This window comes from Carica papaya, chromosome 2 (genome assembly GCF_054855325.1).
Source record: "Carica papaya isolate Zhongbai chromosome 2, ASM5485532v1, whole genome shotgun sequence".
In the NCBI taxonomy this organism is placed as follows: Eukaryota; Viridiplantae; Streptophyta; class Magnoliopsida; order Brassicales; family Caricaceae; genus Carica; species Carica papaya.
The window spans coordinates 18,809-39,446 of record NC_142310.1 but is presented as its reverse complement, the minus strand read 5'-3'; the positions used below and the strand labels follow the sequence as shown (position 1 = coordinate 39,446).

Sequence of the window (20,638 nt, the reverse complement as noted above, 5' to 3'; positions counted from 1 at the left end):
CACTATCCATATCGGCATATGCTCGCTCTAGCAATATCCTATATTGCATTCCCCACTTTGCTCCTTCTCAGACTAGGCATGTGGGCTCGTACTCAAAGTTCCAACAATATTTGTGAAGACTATAATTTCTTATGGGCACAGGAACCAAGCTAATCCAGTCGTATAGGTTTTAGTTATCTGCATTAGTCCCTTTACTTCCTAGGTGCCTATCTTTGCATGCATAAACACATTTTCTCATTGGTACTAGATTATTAGGCATCCATCTTTGCATGTTTCTTCTTAAGGTGCCAACCTTTGCTTGAGAAAACTCATTAAAGGTATTCATACTATATTCTTTTTATCAATAATATCTATTAATTTTTCCTTTTTTTTTTTGAAAATGATGATTGATGCCCTCAACCAATTCAATAATTGGATATCAATAAGAAATTTCAAGAATGAACCATCATTTACAATAGCCTTCTCCATTCCATGGATCGGATGTTCCAAATGAACCTACTCACCAAAGTTAGATTAACTAGTTGTCTGCATTTAATATTTCCCTAGTCTCTACCATCAGGAAAACAAATTCCCCAATACATTCACAAGCCGAAATAGAGGCTCAACTATAACTCAAAGTGACTCACTCCAAAAAGTGATGTCTACACAAGTTTTTTCTCTCCTCTAAAAGTAAAATTCAGGCTGCTCTAGCTTCCATTCCCTTAAAAATGGCCAGTAGAAACTGCTGAAACATACATATTCGAAGTTCTCCAATACTGACAATTATGGTCCTATATCAAGCGCTCTTCCCTTTATGACACATTTGTGATACCGCTAGCTCATGACGATTTAACAGCATAAGCATCATTCATGACACTTTGTCAAAAGCTTCAATAATTTAAGACAAGATAGATTCCCCATCAAATGGTTTTTGACGTGCAAAAAATAATTGTTGGACTTGAATGGTCTCAAGTCAGTTGAAAAACATCACTTCTTTCATTGTTTGTCTGCAAACAGATGCAACAGTGCATCTATCTCAGGATTAGGAATGGAAACCGTTGATAACGAAAAGGTAAGAAATGCAAAATAAGATGTGTGATCATAAGAAACAAAACTAAGAGATAGGATGAAAGGTGCAAGCGAATCTACCTCTTCAAGGGCAATGAGTATATCAAAGACACTTGTGGCAAGATGAAAAGATAACGGCATGATCAATGGAGGACATGTTTGTTCATAATGTTTACAAGTTGTTATTGCAACTGATGAAAACAACATTAAACTCTTGAATCCCCCTGCTATCATCACCTGTGATAACAATATCAAGATCAAAAACTTGGGGTTCGGTGGGAGAAACAACTCGATAGGACCAACCTCCAAACTCCAGCAATCCAAAAAACTAGGAGAATCAAAGCTTCAGTGTAGTGGAGACACCTTAATCAAGGACAAAAGCTAGTAAATGAATGATAAAGATCAATCATGGTAAGTGACTCAAAGATATAAGACAAGTAGCTTTGAAACTAATTTGTTCCTAGATCGTTTAGGAATAAAAGAAATTAAGGTGAGAAAACAAAAGACTGGAAATAGACGAGGAAATTCCTCCAAATCCTCTGCTGAAACAACAGGATGACCCTCAAAGAAAAAAACCTAGGCCTAGAATCATGAGCCTCTAACTCGATTGAAAGAAAATATCTAAGCCCTTAAAAGCTACTCTGTACGTTTATTTCAAAAAAAAAAAGCTCTTCTGCATGTTGCCTACCAAATGATTCACATGGTAGCCAAGGGGATAAATGATGTAAGTATTTTCTTGTGCTTATCCTTCTAGATACCATGACATGACCGAATCTCTTCAGCATCAGAAATTGAAGGCAACACCAAGGAACTTAAGAGTAGTGCACGAAAGGCAATATGAAAAGGGACAATGCAACCAAAGATGCTCCAGGATTTTTGAAAATATTAAAACAAATTTCAAGATTATTATGTTAGTTATTAGTTAATAGAATAATTTAAGGTTTGTTGTCGTAGTTTTCATGCATATGCTGGCCCATACAATGCATTAGTAAGCACATAAGTACTAAACAAAGTCATTACCTGCAACCTTACTAAGGGTATCTCAAACTGTGATAGAAGGATCTTTCCCATAACTAACTCGTCATATCCTATTCAACAACCCTACCCCAAAATGTCAAACTCAGCCTTAATGAACTATGGGAGCAAGATCTAAGTACACACATCATATAAATATTTGACATATAGAATAAATAAATGTTCTTATTTCTTAAGAAAACAATTGATTATTGCATACCATGTTATTAGCAACAACAATGGTTTGTGAAAGCCTAAATGAAAACTGACTGAAAGTTGATGCTGCCCTCTGCAAAAGTTAAGCCTATGAACATCAACCATCTGAACTGTATGATAATGATTTCTAGCTTATAGGAAAAATGTCATTAAATAGAACCTGACCATAGTGTACTAGAAGTTAGAAACAATGAGGAAAAAAAAAATTACCAGTGAAAAGGGTTACCTGTTCCCTGGGGCCAGCTGACATCTCGCTCCAGGACAGAGAGAGAGCATTCATACAAACCTACAAAATCATCTTGATAATTGACTAGCGAACACAAACAAGTGTTAGATTTAAATATTTATTTTTGTAAAATTCTAGTATAGATGCATTGAATATAGTGGTGAAAAACATAACATCTCAATAATTTTTAAAAGGTTTTACAGAATCCCTAGTTGACTTCTATTTGTGTTCAGTAAAATGAAAAAACTGTAATAGTACAAAAGAAATATAAGATAAGATAAAACAATATTTGGTTCATACATTGGGCTGATAACATACATTATATATTACCTATGATAACCCTTGAACTGGAAAACCGAAAAGAAAACCCTTAAAATTGGACATTCCAAAGTACTTCTATTTATTATCCATGTGTAGTTTTTATTTTTTAACAAGGACTAAAGAGAAAGTATTGAATATAATAATACACTAAAATTAGTATTATTTTATCTTTTAATCATATAAACAAATTGAATTACATTAAGTTAAATTATTGAAGTTAATTATTATGCAATCAATACCAACACTTGTGAGAGATGCGATTGGAATTAAATAGAATTGTACATAAGCTAATATGCAAGGATTATTTTCTAGGCTAGAAAATGTGAGTTCACAATAACCTGGGAATAATTTTGTTCTACCAAAATAAAAAATAAAAAAAAGAGTAAATTTGTTCCTTAATTTTTGCCATGAAACCTAGAGCAAAACTCTTCTGTTATGTCAAGTTTTCTAATGCAACAGTATGAAATGCTATTTAATTTTAGAGAATTTCCTTTGAATGGAAACTTTTAAAGGACAGCACCCCCCCACCCCCCCCCTAGGTGCTCTGGTTAATGAAGTGAATTGTCTGTTGGTACAGTATATGCCATTGTTTTTATGAATCTCAACCCAGAGCATTAAGAACCCTGGTACCGTCAGCATCCCATTAGCAACTTGACAGTTTTATCCGGCATCAACCAAAATAGAAGTAAAACTACTCCTTAATTTTTGCCATGAAACCTAGTATTGAACTCTTCTGTTATGTCCAGTTCTCTAATTCAGCAGTACGTAATGCTATTTAATCGTACAGACTTTCTTTTGAATGGCAACTTTTAAATGACAGGAACCCCTAGGTGCTCTGGTTAATGAAGTTCATTCTCTGTTGCTACAGCACATGCCACTTTTTTTATGAATCTCAACCCAGAGCATTAAGAACCGCTGTTGCTGTCAGTCTCCCATTAGCAAACTTTCTAGTGCACCACTTAACTTCTAAATCTTCACTTTAATTAATAACCAAGTAGTTATCACAATTACCAACTTGATAGTTTTATCTGTCATCAGGTTCACTCCACCAAGCTTTCTGAGAGCAGATTTTGCACTTCTGAAGTGAATTCTCTGTGGCGTGGGCCGAAAACTACTGGCCTGAAAGAATATTAGATCACATTGAAAATACTACAGAAACTAAAATCATAAAAATAAGGGAGCAAGATAGAAAGAGGTTACAAAAAATAATAACTTGGAAGAATTTCAATTTTCCTAGACAAGACTTCATTAGAGGTTCCAAAAGAATTTAATAACTGAAAAGCAAATATGCAATAATCGAAAAATTGATAGTGCAACACAGAAATACTGAGTACTGAGTAAAAATAAATAACAAAAACATGCACAAACAGAAATATAAAAGGGTGTGCTGCACACATAACGACTTCAAACTGTGTTGAATTATTGAACATTTAACAGATACCCAGAGGAAAAAACAAGGCCAAACAAGTGAGGCTTCAATGAAGTCACAGTAAACAAAATGTCCAAAAAATGTCTTCAGAGAAAAATTAGTTACTTTCCAGAAAATAGAAAAAATATATCTTTACAGTGACTTGTGAGATGCAAAAGAACACACAACATCCAGCAAGCATATGGAAACACAGATTTCAAGCAAGTCATGAAAAGAATTTCACTACCCATTCTTTTTTATTTGCCTGGCACCCCATTGGTGCCCTCTTTATTGGATTATATTTTTGCTCTCAAAAGGAATTTTAAAAATCAATGATTTTTATAGAAAAAAGTATTTTTAGAAAGAGAAAGAAAGGTCATTGCATGACAAGAAGTAATCTCAATAATGAATAAATAATAAGAAAGCAATTCCAAGATACCTGATGATGGGATGACTCATAGGACTGAATGGCCTGTTCAAATGTACAAGATACAGCATCATCCCATGCTAGTGTTGCCGCCAAAATAGAGACACTCTCATGCTCATGTAACTCAATCTGTTGAATTTCCAATTATCCAAAAGCAAATACATGTAATAATACGACAACTAAACCTAAAGAGAAGACAGATACCAGGAAGAATCACACAGCCACTGAACCTCGCTTATTTTGGATATAACAATAAGCATGAAGCTAAAGTCACGGTGCTAGAAACATGTGAAAGAGTGCAAGTTCACCTGAGGAATGAAAAAGTAAAAAGAACCAGCCTCGTGCTTCATAGTTATAGAAGACTCTGTTGCAAAATTAATATCCATAAAACCATAAGCTCTTATAAGGGCCGAATCATTTGAAAGATATCTGCAGAAATTACATGAGAATTCTTAGGTCATTCTTATAAGCTCGAGTACAATGTCAAAGGAAACAGCAAATCTTTTACACTACTCAGCACGAACTTTTTATATTGACCCTAAGTCCATTCAGCATTAGAATCTATGGCAAACTAAAATTAAAATCTCCAAAATCTCGGATCAATTTCAGTACATCACAGTTTCCAAGATAAAGTTTAATTTTATCAGAGCAAGAGGAGCTTGCTATGGTACAATCTGAGGACGTTTTTTAAGAAAAGAAGAACTTTATAGAATGGAAAGAGAAGATATAAAAGAGAAGGAAATGATAAGATATCCTCATGAGAAAACAACAGAAAATCAAAAGATGGCAAAATGTCATAAGAAGAAACGAAGAACCAATCGCTTTGAGAAGTAAGACATGCTCCTAAGCTAATGTGGGCTTTCACCAAAAGAGATGTGAAGAAGATCATCCTTACTAAACCATGTGAAACAGTTGAAACCGATGCTTAAAAACTTTAGCATTCTGTTCCAACCAAAAGGATCTGGAAACCAAAGTACCTTAAGCTCCTCGGTCCTCCCTTTCCCACACAGGGAAGTAGAGACAATAATCTCAAGAAACTTCTAGTTGTAAATCTGTTAGGATTGCTTTCCACAAAATGTTGCATAAATAATTTGATTAAATCCATCACTATAATGTATCACCACAGACAACCTAGGTTATACGGTAACCTCAATTCAAAAAGCAATAAGACATTGAAACAAGAACTTGAAAACAGCATCAAATTGGCATTTTTGGCATTATCCATTTGTTACCCTCCACCAATACCCATTCTTCACTTTCATTGATTGGGCAAATCATCTATCCTTCTCAATCTGTGTTGCACCTTAGTGTTGACTTTTAGGTATCCGAATTCTTGTAAAAATACAATTCCCATATAGATTGGTATCTTCAGAGAAAACTCCCTATAAAGCATAATGATAGCCGACTTCCATAATTGGAAGATCTTTTCCTTTTATAGGATTTATTTGTATTTACCTTTCCACTAAAAGGTTCTCTAATTTTCAGCTACATATATTCAGTTATTGTAAATTAAATATTATAAATAAAAATTCAATAAATAAAAATTTTAATTAAAAATTTTTATGATCCAACCATTCATGAACACAAACTACACTTTTCTTGGGACACTTCAAGCTGTAACTTGATTTCACTGATAAAATTTCAGTGGTAAAATTAGCACTTTCAGTGAAAATTCCAATTGGATTGACTAGCTCCCTCGAGAGTATTCAAATGGATTTTTAGTGACGTTGAGAGAAAAATCACAATTCTACCTTCTAACCAAGTTCTCTTCTCTAGAGGCATAAGAAGATGAGCGCACAAAGGAAATTGCAACTCCGATTCCAAAAACTCCACGGATCCTGTTTGAATAAAGTGATTTACAAGTTGGGTTCTCTGTTTCCTTAGAAAGAAAAAATAGAGGAAACACATCTGATGACTCTGGTTGACAGCAAAACCAATTCAACGCTTTTGCACTTGGAGGCACTGCAACCTGAAAATTTAAATTAGCATTTAATAATTCATGCAAACATTAGCAAAATTGTTCTCTTCCCAATTCATCTGAAATAGATGTTTTTTAAATGCACAACATTGACCATACATGGACGTCATTCAGTTTCATGAATGGAAATGAAGGATTTATTTGGTGCGATTATTGCTGTGAGCCATAAAAGATGCATTATTATATTATAAAAGTAATAATAAAATGATAAAATAATAAAAAATTGCATAATAATAAAAAATTAATTATTATAATTATTTAAATTAAATATTATTTTTTACAAACTTTAATAATTTATCATAAACATAAAATTAATATTTTATTTTATTTTTAAATATCAATTATTAACTTATTAATAAAAAATTAATAATATTTTCATCAGAAATATTATTTGCCTCCTGGATCACAAATTAAAAAAAAAAAATTATCAAGAAACAAACATTTATCAAAAATTAAAACTGATTTTTACCTGGAAAGAAAAAATAAAACTATGCCAAAAGGAGATATTTTGCAAGGAGAAAGTAAAAGGAAAATCAACAGGTCAACTCTTTATACATAATGAGGCGCACCTGAAATCTTATAACACCATGAGAAGAAGATGGAGGATTGAGCTTCAACTCCTCCAAAGCTTCCTTGATGCTCTCAAGCCCGCGTTCAAGCGTCAATGCCGCAGGCAAGGTACGCGTAACACTCGTCTCCACAACCAGCTCGCCGTCCTCCATATTCCCCAATTCACCCATATCCACCATTGGCCCATCAAATCTAATTCCTTTAACAACCTAACAACACAAAAAGAAATTTTAAAAAAATAATAAGTCAATAAATATAAAAAACAGAGGCACTAAGAGAAAACGAAGAAGACAAAGATAATAAAAAACCTTCCAATTGAAGTTTCGAGGGGAACCAAGAAGAGAAACGCGAAGGATGTTAAGAAAAGGAGTTGGCACCTTTTTAGGGCTCAGTTGGTTCCGAAGGTGAAATTTTGGGATTAGAGATGGAGAAGAGAGGGGATTCGTGGGAAATAAATGAGAGTTCATCGGGTGTAGAAAATGAAGGTTTTTATAGTGGAAGTTTAGAGTGTCAAGATCATTGAAGAGAAATGGCCGGGCTGCCGGCGGTGGTTGTTCTTTTCGGCTTTTCAAATTTTCAGATTTCAAGTTGAGGCCTGGAGGAGAACGGATAAGAAAAAGGAAAGTGAAAGAAGGAAGTGGGTTACGTTTTCTTCTTCTTCTGCAGGTGGCAGTGAGCAGATGACGCAGGAAGCGGAAGATGGCGTGTGAGATGAAGTCAGCGTGAAGAAAAGAAGAACAATTTGATTTGGGTTACAGTTGGTGAATGATTTCAGCTATAAATGGAGCCGAAGCCAAGTCGAAAGTAGCACGATTTTTTGAGAGAGAAATAGAGAGAAGAGACCGTTGAGACCGTTTTAGAGGGGAACGGATAAGAGAAGAGGAGAAAGTCTCTTTGTCTGTCAGCTTTGAGGTTACCAAATTAAAGCATTAATATAACGCTCTTCTACTTTTAATTAGCCTAAGGTTATCTCTTATATTTGTTATATATATATATATATATATATTAGCTATAAATAACTTCTTTTAATTTGTCTAAATAATTTCATTTTCATATTTTAAAATAAAATATGTAGGTAAATAATGTCATTTGCCCACCTATAAAAATTATCTATGAATATCATTTGAAAAAAATTTATTAAACACATTAATTATGAAGGTGGGCCTACCTATCCCATATTTAGGGGTATGTAGAACCAAATAGATGAAAAAAATAAACTCATATTAAATCATCTAAGAATACGATGAACTGAAATATTTTAAAAAATCTGATTATAATAAAATTTAACAGTTTCATAATTGAAGTATTGATATTAACAATTTTATAATATAAATATTAATAAATCACCACACAAATTAAAATATTAATAATTAATTCAATCACAAAACACGAAAATACAATAAAAATATATATCAATTGAGTTAAAATAATAAAATGTACAAACACAAAACAAACTACATTAATCAACAAGTTTCATAACTCATGTATGGTTCCCTCTAGTGCCAAAACAACTTCCACGATGTCCCCCAATCATCTAGTAATATCCTCAATAGCCAATCTTCACAATATAACAATGTATTGCGTATAGTGTCAAAATTATGTAAATATATTTAAATGATATACTCAATCTCTTTTTTTGAACATAACCTTAATATTATTTTGTAATAGCAACTACAACGTTTTATCTTTTATTTCTCTTATCCTCAGTTTTCTAACTAGTTAAATGAAAATTTATTATTGAAATATTAGTTATTCAATTCTCATTGTTAGCAAGAATATACAAAAGTTGTTAGGGCTACGTATGACTAGTATTTGGCATAGAAGCCTCTCTTTTCGAGGCACAAACATCATCATCAATTATAAATTAATCATGATAAAAAGTTGTGCTTAAACAAGAAAGGTCAAGAAACAAGAGACTCCGTTACATCCACATTTATATCAGGTAATTGCAACTTAGTCATATGTCATAGGAATCCATGAAAGAAAGAAAAAAAATAAACAAACAGATAAATATATGAAAGAATATCCTCAACAAGCCAAACCAAGTTCCAACATTAAAGTAGTCAGTGTAAAATAATTAGCTCAATATTTAATTAAAATATAATGAATTATTAATACAATTAACCAAGTATGTTATGTAGCTCAACATTCAAATTTAAAAATATAACGAAGCATGTTAATCAGCTCAATATTCAAGTTCCGGTAATATGGTAGTTGGTGAGCTTGTGGCAATTCAAGAGAGATGAATTTGAGTTTTTCAAATTTCAAGCTCAAGAAACAAAGGTTAAAATATAATGAATTAATACTATAGTTATCCAAAAATTCAAATATTAATTATGAAAAGTCAAGATATTGAAGTGTGAATTTAATAATGGTAAGAATTATCAATATATAATTTCATAGAAGCTAATCTATTCAAACCTCATATGAAATGCACTCATAAAGAGAGTTAAGAAAACTTCTATGGATTTTGGTCAATATGTTCTTCATTCAAGCAACTCATTTGAATTTTTTTTACCATATTCAAATGGTATGTAGTCGCTAATTTAATTGTGTCCAGTAACTACGATCCTCTTGTATGTAAGAAGTGATTGCATCATATCTCGAAGTGAAGAGGCTAACAAATTTGTGACATACCTTGCCCTTAGCCAAGCCTCCATCTCATATGATAAAAGGCTACTATGTCACAAAGTCGGGCTTTTATAAGGACAGTTTGAGGATGAAAAGAGTAATCATTATAGACTTGACATAATGCGGAGGCCATTTAGCAATAAGGAGGAGATACAACAGCTTAAGCAATGTTTCATTTGGACAAGGATGAAGTAATGAATCTCAAAGTAAATGTTACATAGAAAAAATGCAAAGAGGAGCACAAGCAGTACCTAGGGTTGGTACAACTACTGCCTGTTCTAGATTAGATACGGACTCGTTTTTCTTGGACAATCTAATTCTCCGGGCAATTAAACATACACTTAGGACAATACACTAGGATTATGTAAGATTAATATTAGAAGTCTTCTTCCGATTTCTTGCAACAACCATTGATGGAAAATAACAAAGCTAACCAAGATAGAACATGTAGCCTGAAAAATAACCACATAACAGACTCTGAAATTTGGTGCAAGTTTTCTCACTAGTTATTTCCCATTTAAGCAGGTCCATGCAGGGAACATACACCACCCTGCTTCCAAAATAGGGAAGGAAGGTGGCATTTGATACTCACAGGCTACAGCAAAGTCACTAGTTATTTCCCATTTAAGCAGGTCCATGCAAGAACATACACCATCCTGCTTCCAAAATAGGGAAGGAATGAGGCATTTGATACTTACAGGACCAAGGACCAAACCAACCTCATTCCTTCCCCTCACTTTCCCCTCATTCCATCACTCCGAACCCTCAAACACCCTCAAAGCCCACTTGCTCATCTTCATTACTTTTTCATTTCTAAATGCTTCCATCTGCTGTTTGATTTCAACACATGAATGACAATTAGAATAGGGAATATATCCAACATGTGCAACATGATATTTGTAACAATAAAGTTCATAACAATTTGGACAACATATATATATTTTTTTAAATAGCTTGGAAAATATATTTTCATAACCATTAAACAGACATTAAAAAAGAAAGTTATTTATCATGAACATTAGCATGTCTTCTTCCTAGCTGCTGCTAGGAGGAAATGGCAAATCTAGCCAGGACAGAGAAAGAATGAAAGCTTTTTATTGCACCATACTCGTTTAGCCTGAAGGCAACAGCATAACAGACTAAGAAATCTCGTACAAGCTAATTGTTTCACATTTGAGCAGGTCCAAACAAGAGTAGATACCATCCTTGGCCCGTCTGTAAGGGAGAAATGAAATATAACAGGAAGGAATGAGGAGTTTGATCCTTACAGCAAATTTCTAGAGTTTCTCATTGAGCTATTTATATGTAATACGTTCTGCTCCAATTATGCTCCAATTAATGAGTTATTGTAATGACCAAGAATGACTATGATAACAGGGAACACATGGCAGGCATTCAACAGGACACTTGGGATAATGAAGTTCAATACACAAACAAAAGAGATCCATATCAGACCAACTAAAATCAAATCATGTAATTCACATGATAATTGAATATAGATGATGAAAAAACAACATTAAGTTTATAGAATATCAATATTAGCATGTCTTCTTCCTAGTTTTACCACAAAAGTCAATGGAAATGACAAATATAGCCAGGATGGTAAAAAGGAGGAAGATTTCTATTGCACCATGCTCGTGTAGCCTGAAAGATAAAAACATATCAGACTATGAAATTTTGGTGCAGATTCAAAGCCCTCTAAAGAAAGGAAAGAAAAAAAATTGGAATACAGCTAGTTCGTTGCATGCTATGACACTAACGCAACCAGCAAAGTAATCAGAGAACTTTGAAGACCTGTATGATATGAGTTCTTCCACATCAAATTCAGATAAAAGATTCTCATCATTTTGCTTGTTCAGGTGACAAACAGACGAAAAAAATGATGCTACTTCTGGAGCAGACACTAGTAGACACCATACTTAGAAGCCTTCACTTAAAAAATGAATAAAAAAAACAAAAATAGCTCCAAGCAGCAAAGCAATCAGAGAATTTTGAAGATCAATGCGATTTAAGTTGTTCCGCATTGGATTCAGATAAAGAAAATTCGTTATTTTACTTTGCCGATCTAGATTTATGCCTTAACATTAGAACCAGAGGTGTCGTGAAGAAGAAAATACACGTCTGCTTAGAAATCTTGGCAGCATACTTCACAAGCGTAAAAAAAATAAAGACTATCAGCAACAAAAATGAATATCAAGATGAGAAAGAATTGGGGAGAATCATGCCCATCTCGGAAAACAATTACTAAAATACAGCAACGAGTAAAGCAGTCAGAGAACTTCAAAGACCAAAATAAAAACAAAAAATTTGACATCTGGATTAAGACGTAATTAATCTCATCATTCTGCTTTGCTTTTGGATTTAAAAATTAAACCATTCTCCAGAAAAGAAGGGGGGGAAAGAAGAAAACAGCACCATTACTAGGAAAATCAGAAAACGTTAACATTCCCATTTGTACTGGCAAGACCAAACTCTATGAAGCGTCATCTTATTAACTGCACAAAGTTTGAGAAATGCTAATGCCAAAAGCAGTCAATTTCGCACCTTTGACCTTTCATCGTTTATTCCTTGCAACTATACCTACAAAAAAGCAAGGGGCTACTTGGTGCACTTATGCAATGAGTTTATTGACCAAACTCATAGATCAACTGTAAAAGACAGCCGATTGGCTCCGATCTTATAAGGCACCAGTCAGGGCTGCTGGCCGCTGCTGGCCGGCAAAGGGAAAGAAAGGGCAGAGAACATCTGAAAGCGATGGGCTAGTAGGAGGGCTACTTGTATGGGGGGATCTTGGGATTAGGGTTTGTTGGAATTTGATAAGCGTACGAGCGGTGCCTTCGGGTCGGTTATTTGTTTGAATGGGCGCCTAGGATTTCTTTTCCCCAAGTTCGATTCTCCGTATTGGGGAAACTTAACTTATTTGCAAGGAAATATCTTTTAGTTTTATTTTTTTTTTTTGAAGAGATTTTCAACTGTGATAATTGGTTCGCATTAATTTTTTATTTATTACACATTAATTTACAAATATAAAATATTATATTAGATAATATCAGTATGCAAGATTCAAAGACAGATAATTATGAACAATAAAAAAAAGTAGTTCATAAATAGTATATGTTATAATAAATATATATCATTCAAGAGCCAAAAACTATTGAGCTATGGCATTTAAATTTTAGAACAAGGCTAATATATGTTACAACAAATATATATATCATTTCCATATATTTTACACTATTTTAATTTTTTCTTCAAATATTGATATTGATAATATAAATAAAAATGTGTTAATTATGATATTAGTGATTTTTACAAACTATGCAAATTCATAGAGAATATAAATAAAAATTAATTTTTATGTTAAAATTATGATTTTATATTTGAAGCATTAAGCTTATGTTAAAATCCTAAGCCTCCATAGGGATATATATAAATATATATGCGTATTTTATAAAAGTTTGTTTGAATTAATAGATTAAAAGTATATATTGTAACTATAAAAGTTTTTATTTTTTTTAGATTAATTTTATTTATAAAATAAAATTATGTAAATTTTTTTATTCTTTTAAAAAAATATAAAATTAAATATAACCAAACAATGAGGTTAATACCCACAAAACTATTAATTATAAGATTACAATTTTTTGCATCAAATTCTATGCACTACAATGAATAAAAGAAAGAAAAAAGAAAAATTATCTGATGATTACATTTTCCGTATCAAACAATATGTACTACAAATCATTTATCTTTTGGTATTTACAATGGAAGATTGGTAACAAAATAAAAGCACATTAACAAATAAAAAATGGAAACAAGAAAAAAAATTTAAAAAAAAAAAGAACAAAAATTTACATGGTAGGACAATGTATGCCTGAATCACAATGGGAAAAGCTTTTCCCCAGCCATCAGAAATTATCAAACAGGACACTTTTCTTGTTGGATAAACATATGACTGAAACTGAAAGTAATACAACAAACACAACCATAAAAACGCATGCATGGCTTAGTTTGCCAGCCTTTCCGCTACTCTCATGCTGGAGTTTTGAACTAGCCGTCTGGGTCATAGGCTCCACGCAATCAGCTTTATCTTTTACAAATCTATTCTGATTGTAAAACAGCAAAAAGAGATTATTTAGATTAATGATGGAAATTTCTTGCGATTATAAATGAGAAATTAAATGGCAAATGCAATTTCTTCTAGGTGTAAGTTCTTCGATCTCGAAATAAATTCAGGATGAAAGCAAGTGGACCATAATCTTTCAACTAAGTAGCAACCTTAATAAATTTGAACATTAATGTTTTCTTGAATTGATCATCCAATGATTCTCAATTTTGCAAATCTCCCAACAGCACTCCATAATGAATGAATTAAGATGCCAAAGGTAATCAATGTCTCAATAATTTTGCCTAATCTAAACAGATAACTAAGACAAGAAATACAGAGGATAGATAAATAAGAAAACTTAAATCTGCAATCCATAGCAGCTTTTGGGTCTAATAAAGAATCTCTATTCACCACAGATTTTTTTACTTCACCATAGCAATTCCAATATGTAGTATTTTGGCATGAATAACTACTAAGGGAAGAAGTACTTAATTGATTTCTATGCAGTAACAACAGAATCCATCGAACAATCTTCCAAAGGATTTCAAGATCAACCCAACAAGCTACAAACATCTCAAAGAGTACTGTAACTGAATTTGGACATACAAAGATACAAAGCCACAGCAATGTCATTTAAGACCCTGGCTAAAGCCTTATGTATGAGGTAAAATATACCAAAGGACTTGTTTAGCTGACAATAAATAGTAAAGCAGATTAGAGAGAGAACCTGCCTGCAAACATGTTGTCAAAGATTCTGCTTTCTCAGATTCCTTCGTACAAGTAGTTTGCCTCCATTCGTTCTGGGAATACTTGAGCCTTTGATCATGAATATCTCCACTACAAGGTGTAGTCATATAGGCTTTTGTTTCTAATTTTTGTAACTTCTCCAACAAAATTTTGTTCTCCTTCGACAAAAGATTTAGCTGCAGAAACAATCCTCATTAAAGTTTTGAGGCAGATTTAGTTGTTTTATTATTATAAGTCTTTTACAACCGATCATGTATTATTCTCAAATCAATCATTTATCTGAAAAGAAATGATAAATATAGAGGAGCGAAAAATATAACTCTCACTGTCTCTCGTATTTTGTTTTGCATGACATACCATCCGCAGCAATAGGTACGTCGATAATGAGAATTAGGGAGCCAGTGACCATCCTCATTAACGTGAGAATGAAGTTTGACATGACAATTATTCTTAATGACACAAAATTAATAAACTACAATAATATAGTAGAATTATATTTCATTCGTGCTTTTGCCAATTAGTCAACTCATTGTAACATCAAGGGGCAGAGCACAATAACTCAAAGCTACAAGCCAATTAGAAGATTCAGAAAAACAAAAAAGACATAAAAATGTGTACCTGCTTCTGCATGTGCTCCCTCTCCACTGCTAGCTGCATAACCATGTCCATCATAACCTCAGTCCTTGAATTAATTTCTTTTGCATTCCTATGTTTTACATTGTTCACTTGGTCCAAAGATGTCTCCAACTCTTCCATTCTAGACTTCAGGCACTTCAGTTCTTTATTCAACTCAAAGTTAGTTTTAGATAACAGTATACATTGTTCCTCTGCCCTCTCAGTCTTAGTTTCAGCTCTTGAAACTTTTGACTTTAGGTCTTCAATTAAAGTCTCCATATCCCATATTGCAGAGTACAGCATGTTTTGCTGTTCTTGATTTGTTTGAGATGAAGCTTTTGCATTTTGTAATTGGATCTCTTGCTCCCTCAACTGCTTCTCAAGTAGGCTGATCTTCTTTGTGTCGCTATCATTACCTTTGAGAAAATTTAGCTCCTCGGTAAGTTCTAAATTTGCCTCTGTTAATTCGGTAACCTTGGCTTCTGTACTTCCAGCCTTACCTTCTGCCTCATAAATGCTTTCTTTTAGTACCTCGATAATGTTTTCTGCTTCATCAAGCTGCTCCTGGCTTGTTTTATAGAAGGAATTTGCACTCTCCAGCTGGAATTCAGTATCTTTCAGTTGTTCCTCAAGTGATTTTATTTTTTCCTTTAAGATCAGAACTTCAGAAATTATGGTAGCATGTTGTGAATTGCTGCTCTCAAGTTCTTCATTTCTTCTTCCAAGCTTTTGTAGCATAACATCTTTGGCACTTAGCTCTTCAATGCAATCTTCAAGTTTAGATTTGAGTTGAACTTCTCGTTGCATTGAACCATATAAATTCAACTGAGCAATATGAAGCTGGCCAAGTAGTTCCTTTGAAATACCCATCAGCACCTCTGCAGCATTTTCTGCCTCTAAAAACCTTCCCCAAACAACTTCTGCTGCTTCTTCCATGCGAAAAGCCACCTGTTCAGTGTAATGCAACTTTAATTTCAATTGTTCTTCATTTTGCCTAAGCAGTGATAATTTCTCCTCAAGATATAGCTCTCTTGAGAAAGACTTCTCCAGTGTCCTTATAACATGTCTATGTTGTAAGGTTGTCTGCTTTTTTGATGTCGCACAACTGTCAAACAGCTGATCATTTCCTGAAAGCTCAACTACCTCGTCCTTTTTCCCTGTCAACAAGAACATCCAAGGCAAAAATGAAAAATCAGAAAGTAAAAAATATCCTAGTTATTATGCAAACTAATGGTCCATAGAAAAAATAATTTACAACTTACTTTTCTCCTCCTTGAAATATGAAAATGATCTTTGTAATTCAGCCAATTGCATCCTGATTTCCAAGAACTGCTCTTGAGAATGTCTTAATGACTCTTTAGAATCATGCAACTTTTCTTCCATTATAACAAATAGCTCTTTCGAGTGTCTGCATGAAGATATCTTATGACTGGCATAAAATATATGTGCTCTGAGTGCATCCAAGAATCTGCTAAACTCTTGTAACTCAGAATCTAAAATTCCAGATAAAAGATCAAATACTAGTGCCTTCTCAACTGATATTTCCAAGCTAAGGCTATCACCCATGGCCATTGCTTCTAGATCATTATTCCAAACCAATAGATGCATCAAAAGCAAATGCAAGTTTACCAACTTCTTAGAAGAATATGCTAGGTCGAAGTCTACTGCTGCTAAAAATTTCATAGCATCATCTGCAGGCTGCATTTCCATACCATTTTTTGGTACCTCTTCATGCAAATTAACTTTATCTAACTCTTCATGGTTGGTATATGGAACACCAACGGTTAAGTCATCCATTCCTGTGGTTTTACTCTTCAGTGAAGCAAAAAACCAGAGGGAAAGAAAAGAAAAAATGTCAGCATTGGTTCTATTCTTCCCTCATTTAAAACTTTCTTGGTTATGAATTCCACATACCAACCTCTGAAAGGATAAATGGAAAAGAAAAATTCAAAGCAAAACAAGCAAAGGTGAAACAGTTAGTTTTTGTTTCATTCAATTAGGAGACACTAAACACAAAATGCAACTTCAACCAATAGGTAACACACAACTAAGCCTCATACCAATCAAATTTGGAACTAAAAACTGATTTCCATCATAAAAAATGAAACATCAGTATCCAATGCTACGTAACTGGAGGGATTCAGTTTATGAGTTCTTAATCTACTATGCATTAGTTCAGATCTATTTGCAACATTGAATATCTCTAAAAAACCATAAAATTACTAAATTTACACAAAATTAAATTCATCGTGTGTAGTTTAGAGTCAACAATTAGTCTAGTCTCATATTGAGAACATTAGAAGCTTCACATACTTATTCTCTATTCCCTTAAGCAATGGAAATTAGGAACTACATCCTGTCCTCTCACAAAATTACCCCAAAACTTTTCAATTTTAGCTTTAAGTGCACTGTAATGTGCTCAAGAATTACCGCTTCTCGGTGAGATAAATATTTCATTTCTGACCGGAATCTAAATAATAGAATCACTCAGCTTCTACTAACCAATATCCAACTTTAGAAAATTCACTAAATGCAATGCAAGAAATTCACATCCCTAACTATATGCAGCTTGAAATTGAGGGGAAAGCAAGAACAGTTGTTTTCACTATCCCCTATTATCTTCTAGAAAATTGGTTAACAGTACATATTTCATATGAATTACAACCCATCTATCAACATGATGGAATTTTATGGACAGATTTTTGACGGAACCCAGCACAGTAACCACAAATTATCAATCGAATGTTCTGAAATAATAAGGTACTGTAATAACAATTTTGAATTGTGATAATCAAAAAGAGGGCCACACAAAAAATCAACAGAAAAGCAAAAGAATTAGCAGCCTCTCGTGCTCTCAACAAGCAACCAACTTCAAATCACTATCCCCAAAGAATCAAACTAAACTTTCCATCGCAGTAAACAAGAATGAACAATGAGCAAAAGTGATGAACGAATCAATATCAGAACCAGCTAAAGTGAGAATCCCAGTACAAAGCACGATATTACAGCACGAGAAAAAAATTAAAGAGAGTACCTGAGGAATAAAGCAGAGAAAATTAGATAATTTAACGACTGTTTTTGGTTTCCCCAAGACCGTTGGTTTCGCTGTGAAAGTTCCCTCTCTGTTTCTGATGCTAGGAGTGAGGCTAAGATGCGCCAGGTGGGAACCGGTCGGTCAACGCATGGGTTATGGGTTAGTGTTGGTGAGGGACTTGGGTTGGGCGCACGTTAGCATAGCAGCTTGCAGGTGTTCAGGCTTGTTGAATAATTGAGGGGTTGAAAAGAAACGGAGAAGCAGAAGGTTTGATTGACAATGAACCTGTCCACCAGTACATTCTGTTTTAAAAGGGGAAAAAAGTAATAGACAAAATGGAGTAAATGCAATTAATATTGGTTCCTAATTATTTAATTAAGTTAAGATAAATAATTTTTTAGATAATCACAAGGAGTAAAGTACTAATAATAAACATAAAAATTGAAAAATGCATTTGTTTGCCAAGAATATAAAAGGGTATTTAGAACATCCCTCATAAAGTGGCTACTTTTCATAATTGCAATACCATCAATTGAAAATTCACGTGTCCTCATGAATTTTACTGTATGCAATGTCTTACTTCTGAAAAAAAAAATGTTTTAAATCTGGTTGGACGCAATGGCTACAAGTTGCAGCAGTGAAAGCATAATATCAAACTTTATGCTCTTGGGATTCTTTTTTTTTTTTTTTTTAAATTTTAATTATAAAGTAAACATTGCTTTTTAATCAAATTATCATACATGATGAATTTTATTATTTTTGTTTTCTAAATTATATATATATTTATATGTTATTTATTCATTTTTAAAATAATAATTTCAAAAATAAACAACAATATTAGTTTCTTAAATAAATTAACAAAATATTATTCACATTTAAACATTATAGGAAAATATGATAAAATGATACAAAAAATTTTAATAATAATTAATATGCAATGTCTATTACACACTCATTTACCTTAATTACTAATTTGGTCATAATTTATTTTTCCTTTTCTTCTTTTCCAAACTTCATTTAGTTCCCGTATTCTTCAAGTTGAGAAAGGCTCATTCATATTTTTATTAACACCATATCTTTGCAATTAATTAGTATACATAGCTACTTCACACCGTATTTTTATGAACTAAATGGTCATCACAAGAATTTATTGCATATTCAAATTCTTCATCTTGCATGTGATATTTAAACGCTTATTGAGATAAATAAATTTATAAATAAAATCAAAACTCATAACTTAAACATAATTCAACTTGTACTACTTGTGAGTGGGTTCGAATTAATTCAAACGCTAAGTTAAAATCACATGAATTGGAAAATAAGTTTTTAGAAAGATCAAATGAAGAACTTCATTTATAAAGAATTCTTCTCATGCTTCCTCAATAAAGAATTTTGAATTAGAGTGAGTATGTAAAAAATAATCAAAATTGTTGATGCAATTCAAAAAGATAATTTGCACTACCACGAAAAGCAGAACTACAATAAACAAACAAATCATGAGTTATATATAGTTTATTAACATTTCTAAAGTAAATGCTACAACTATCCAACCATTTTAAATTCTGTCTTCACCTCAACTCTAGCTAGGGAATCAACAACGCAATTTCTTTTCCTATAATATTTGCCATATGTTTGCAAAACTGTGGAGCTGTACTTTTGATAACCCAAAATATACTAATAATTGAGTCACTCTCGACCACAAACTCAATAGTTCTTACTAGTTATTAGTACTAAGAATTTATGATAATTTTGTATTAATTGACTTCATTTTTTTCATGTTTTTAGAGAAAAAAATATTTAAATTCACATTGATAATTCTTAAAAATCTCATAAATTATTGTAGTTCATATTTATCTTATACTGATTTTTCTAAAGAATTTAATACTTATTAACGTATAAACAGTTTACATCATATACTTTCTACAGAAGTAAATTTTTTTTTAGAAAATCTAATTTTTTAAAAATATTTAAGGAAAAAACTTCAGAAATAAATATGAAAATAATATCAATTTATTCTTTGAAATATACTCTTAAAATTTTTTTAAAAAATATGGGCAGAACAAATAACTTATTCATTGAATATAATTTTCTCAATATCAAGCTTATAGTTTCTTTCTTATGGAACATAAAGGAATCGATAAGAATGTCTCCGATTTATATTGCATTTCTTTATGTTTAATAATTTAACTAAAATGAAGATAATACAAATAGTATTTGAAATGACTAATAAATTCTTATTATAAATATATTAAAATTTAAAAATTAATTTTAATACGATTGGCGAACATAGAATAAT

The 20,638-nt window shown here is 32.5% G+C and overlaps 2 protein-coding genes, 1 long non-coding RNA gene and 3 other non-coding genes across 24 annotated transcripts in view; all 6 read right to left on the bottom strand.

Moving 5' to 3' along the window:
* Positions 1 to 8,129, bottom strand: part of PHYLLO (2-oxoglutarate decarboxylase/hydro-lyase/magnesium ion-binding protein) — a 45,358-nt gene extending 37,229 nt beyond the window's left edge. For 6 of the 14 annotated variants that reach the window (XM_088212343.1, XM_088212342.1, XM_088212347.1 and 3 more), the window contains exons 1-9: positions 7,516 to 8,127; positions 7,207 to 7,416; positions 6,411 to 6,628; positions 4,968 to 5,088; positions 4,672 to 4,788; positions 3,836 to 3,943; positions 2,504 to 2,563; positions 2,282 to 2,350; positions 1,129 to 1,284 (exon numbers count right to left, since the gene is read on the bottom strand). In XM_088212343.1, coding sequence (XP_088068469.1) covers positions 1,129 to 1,284; positions 2,282 to 2,350; positions 2,504 to 2,563; positions 3,836 to 3,943; positions 4,672 to 4,788; positions 4,968 to 5,088; positions 6,411 to 6,628; positions 7,207 to 7,416; positions 7,516 to 7,674 — 1,218 coding nt within the window. In that variant the 5' untranslated portion in view covers positions 7,675 to 8,127. Of the gene's footprint in view, positions 1 to 1,128; positions 1,285 to 2,281; positions 2,351 to 2,503; positions 2,564 to 3,835; positions 3,944 to 4,671; positions 4,789 to 4,967; positions 5,089 to 6,410; positions 6,629 to 7,206; positions 7,417 to 7,515 lie in introns of all 14 variants that reach the window. The other 8 variants (XM_088212348.1, XM_088212346.1, XM_088212352.1 and 5 more) reach the window with 6 other exon arrangements.
* A 2,630-nt stretch (positions 8,130 to 10,759) lies between these two features.
* LOC110820153 (uncharacterized) lies at positions 10,760 to 12,787 on the bottom strand. The gene is made up of 2 exons (XR_002540816.2): positions 12,383 to 12,787; positions 10,760 to 11,053 (listed from the first exon to the last, which is right to left on the bottom strand). It is a non-coding gene; the product is annotated as an uncharacterized LOC110820153 (long non-coding RNA).
* On the bottom strand, positions 11,610 to 11,690 carry LOC148268627 (small nucleolar RNA R160). Its single transcript, XR_015817470.1, has one exon. It is a non-coding gene; the product is annotated as a small nucleolar RNA R160 (small nucleolar RNA).
* LOC148268626 (small nucleolar RNA R160) lies at positions 11,815 to 11,895 on the bottom strand. The gene has a single exon (XR_015817471.1). It is a non-coding gene; the product is annotated as a small nucleolar RNA R160 (small nucleolar RNA).
* Positions 12,104 to 12,187, bottom strand: LOC148268625 (small nucleolar RNA R160). Its single transcript, XR_015817432.1, has one exon. It is a non-coding gene; the product is annotated as a small nucleolar RNA R160 (small nucleolar RNA).
* A 734-nt stretch (positions 12,788 to 13,521) lies between the features above and the next one.
* On the bottom strand, positions 13,522 to 18,645 carry WIT2 (WPP domain-interacting protein 2). Of its 6 annotated transcripts, XM_022049540.2 has the most exons (6): positions 18,343 to 18,644; positions 17,102 to 17,120; positions 16,571 to 17,068; positions 15,312 to 16,465; positions 14,678 to 14,869; positions 13,522 to 13,944 (listed from the first exon to the last, which is right to left on the bottom strand). In XM_022049540.2, exons 2-6 carry the CDS (start codon positions 17,103 to 17,105, stop codon positions 13,747 to 13,749), a joined length of 2,046 nt encoding a protein of 681 aa, XP_021905232.1. In that variant the 5' UTR covers positions 17,106 to 17,120; positions 18,343 to 18,644; the 3' UTR covers positions 13,522 to 13,746. The 6 variants fall into 6 exon arrangements, with proteins under 6 accessions (XP_021905232.1, XP_021905216.1, XP_021905207.1 ...); XM_022049524.2 differs by having other exon boundaries at positions 16,571 to 17,228; XM_022049515.2 differs by having other exon boundaries at positions 16,571 to 17,120.
* Positions 18,646 to 20,638: the final 1,993 nt, after the last annotated feature.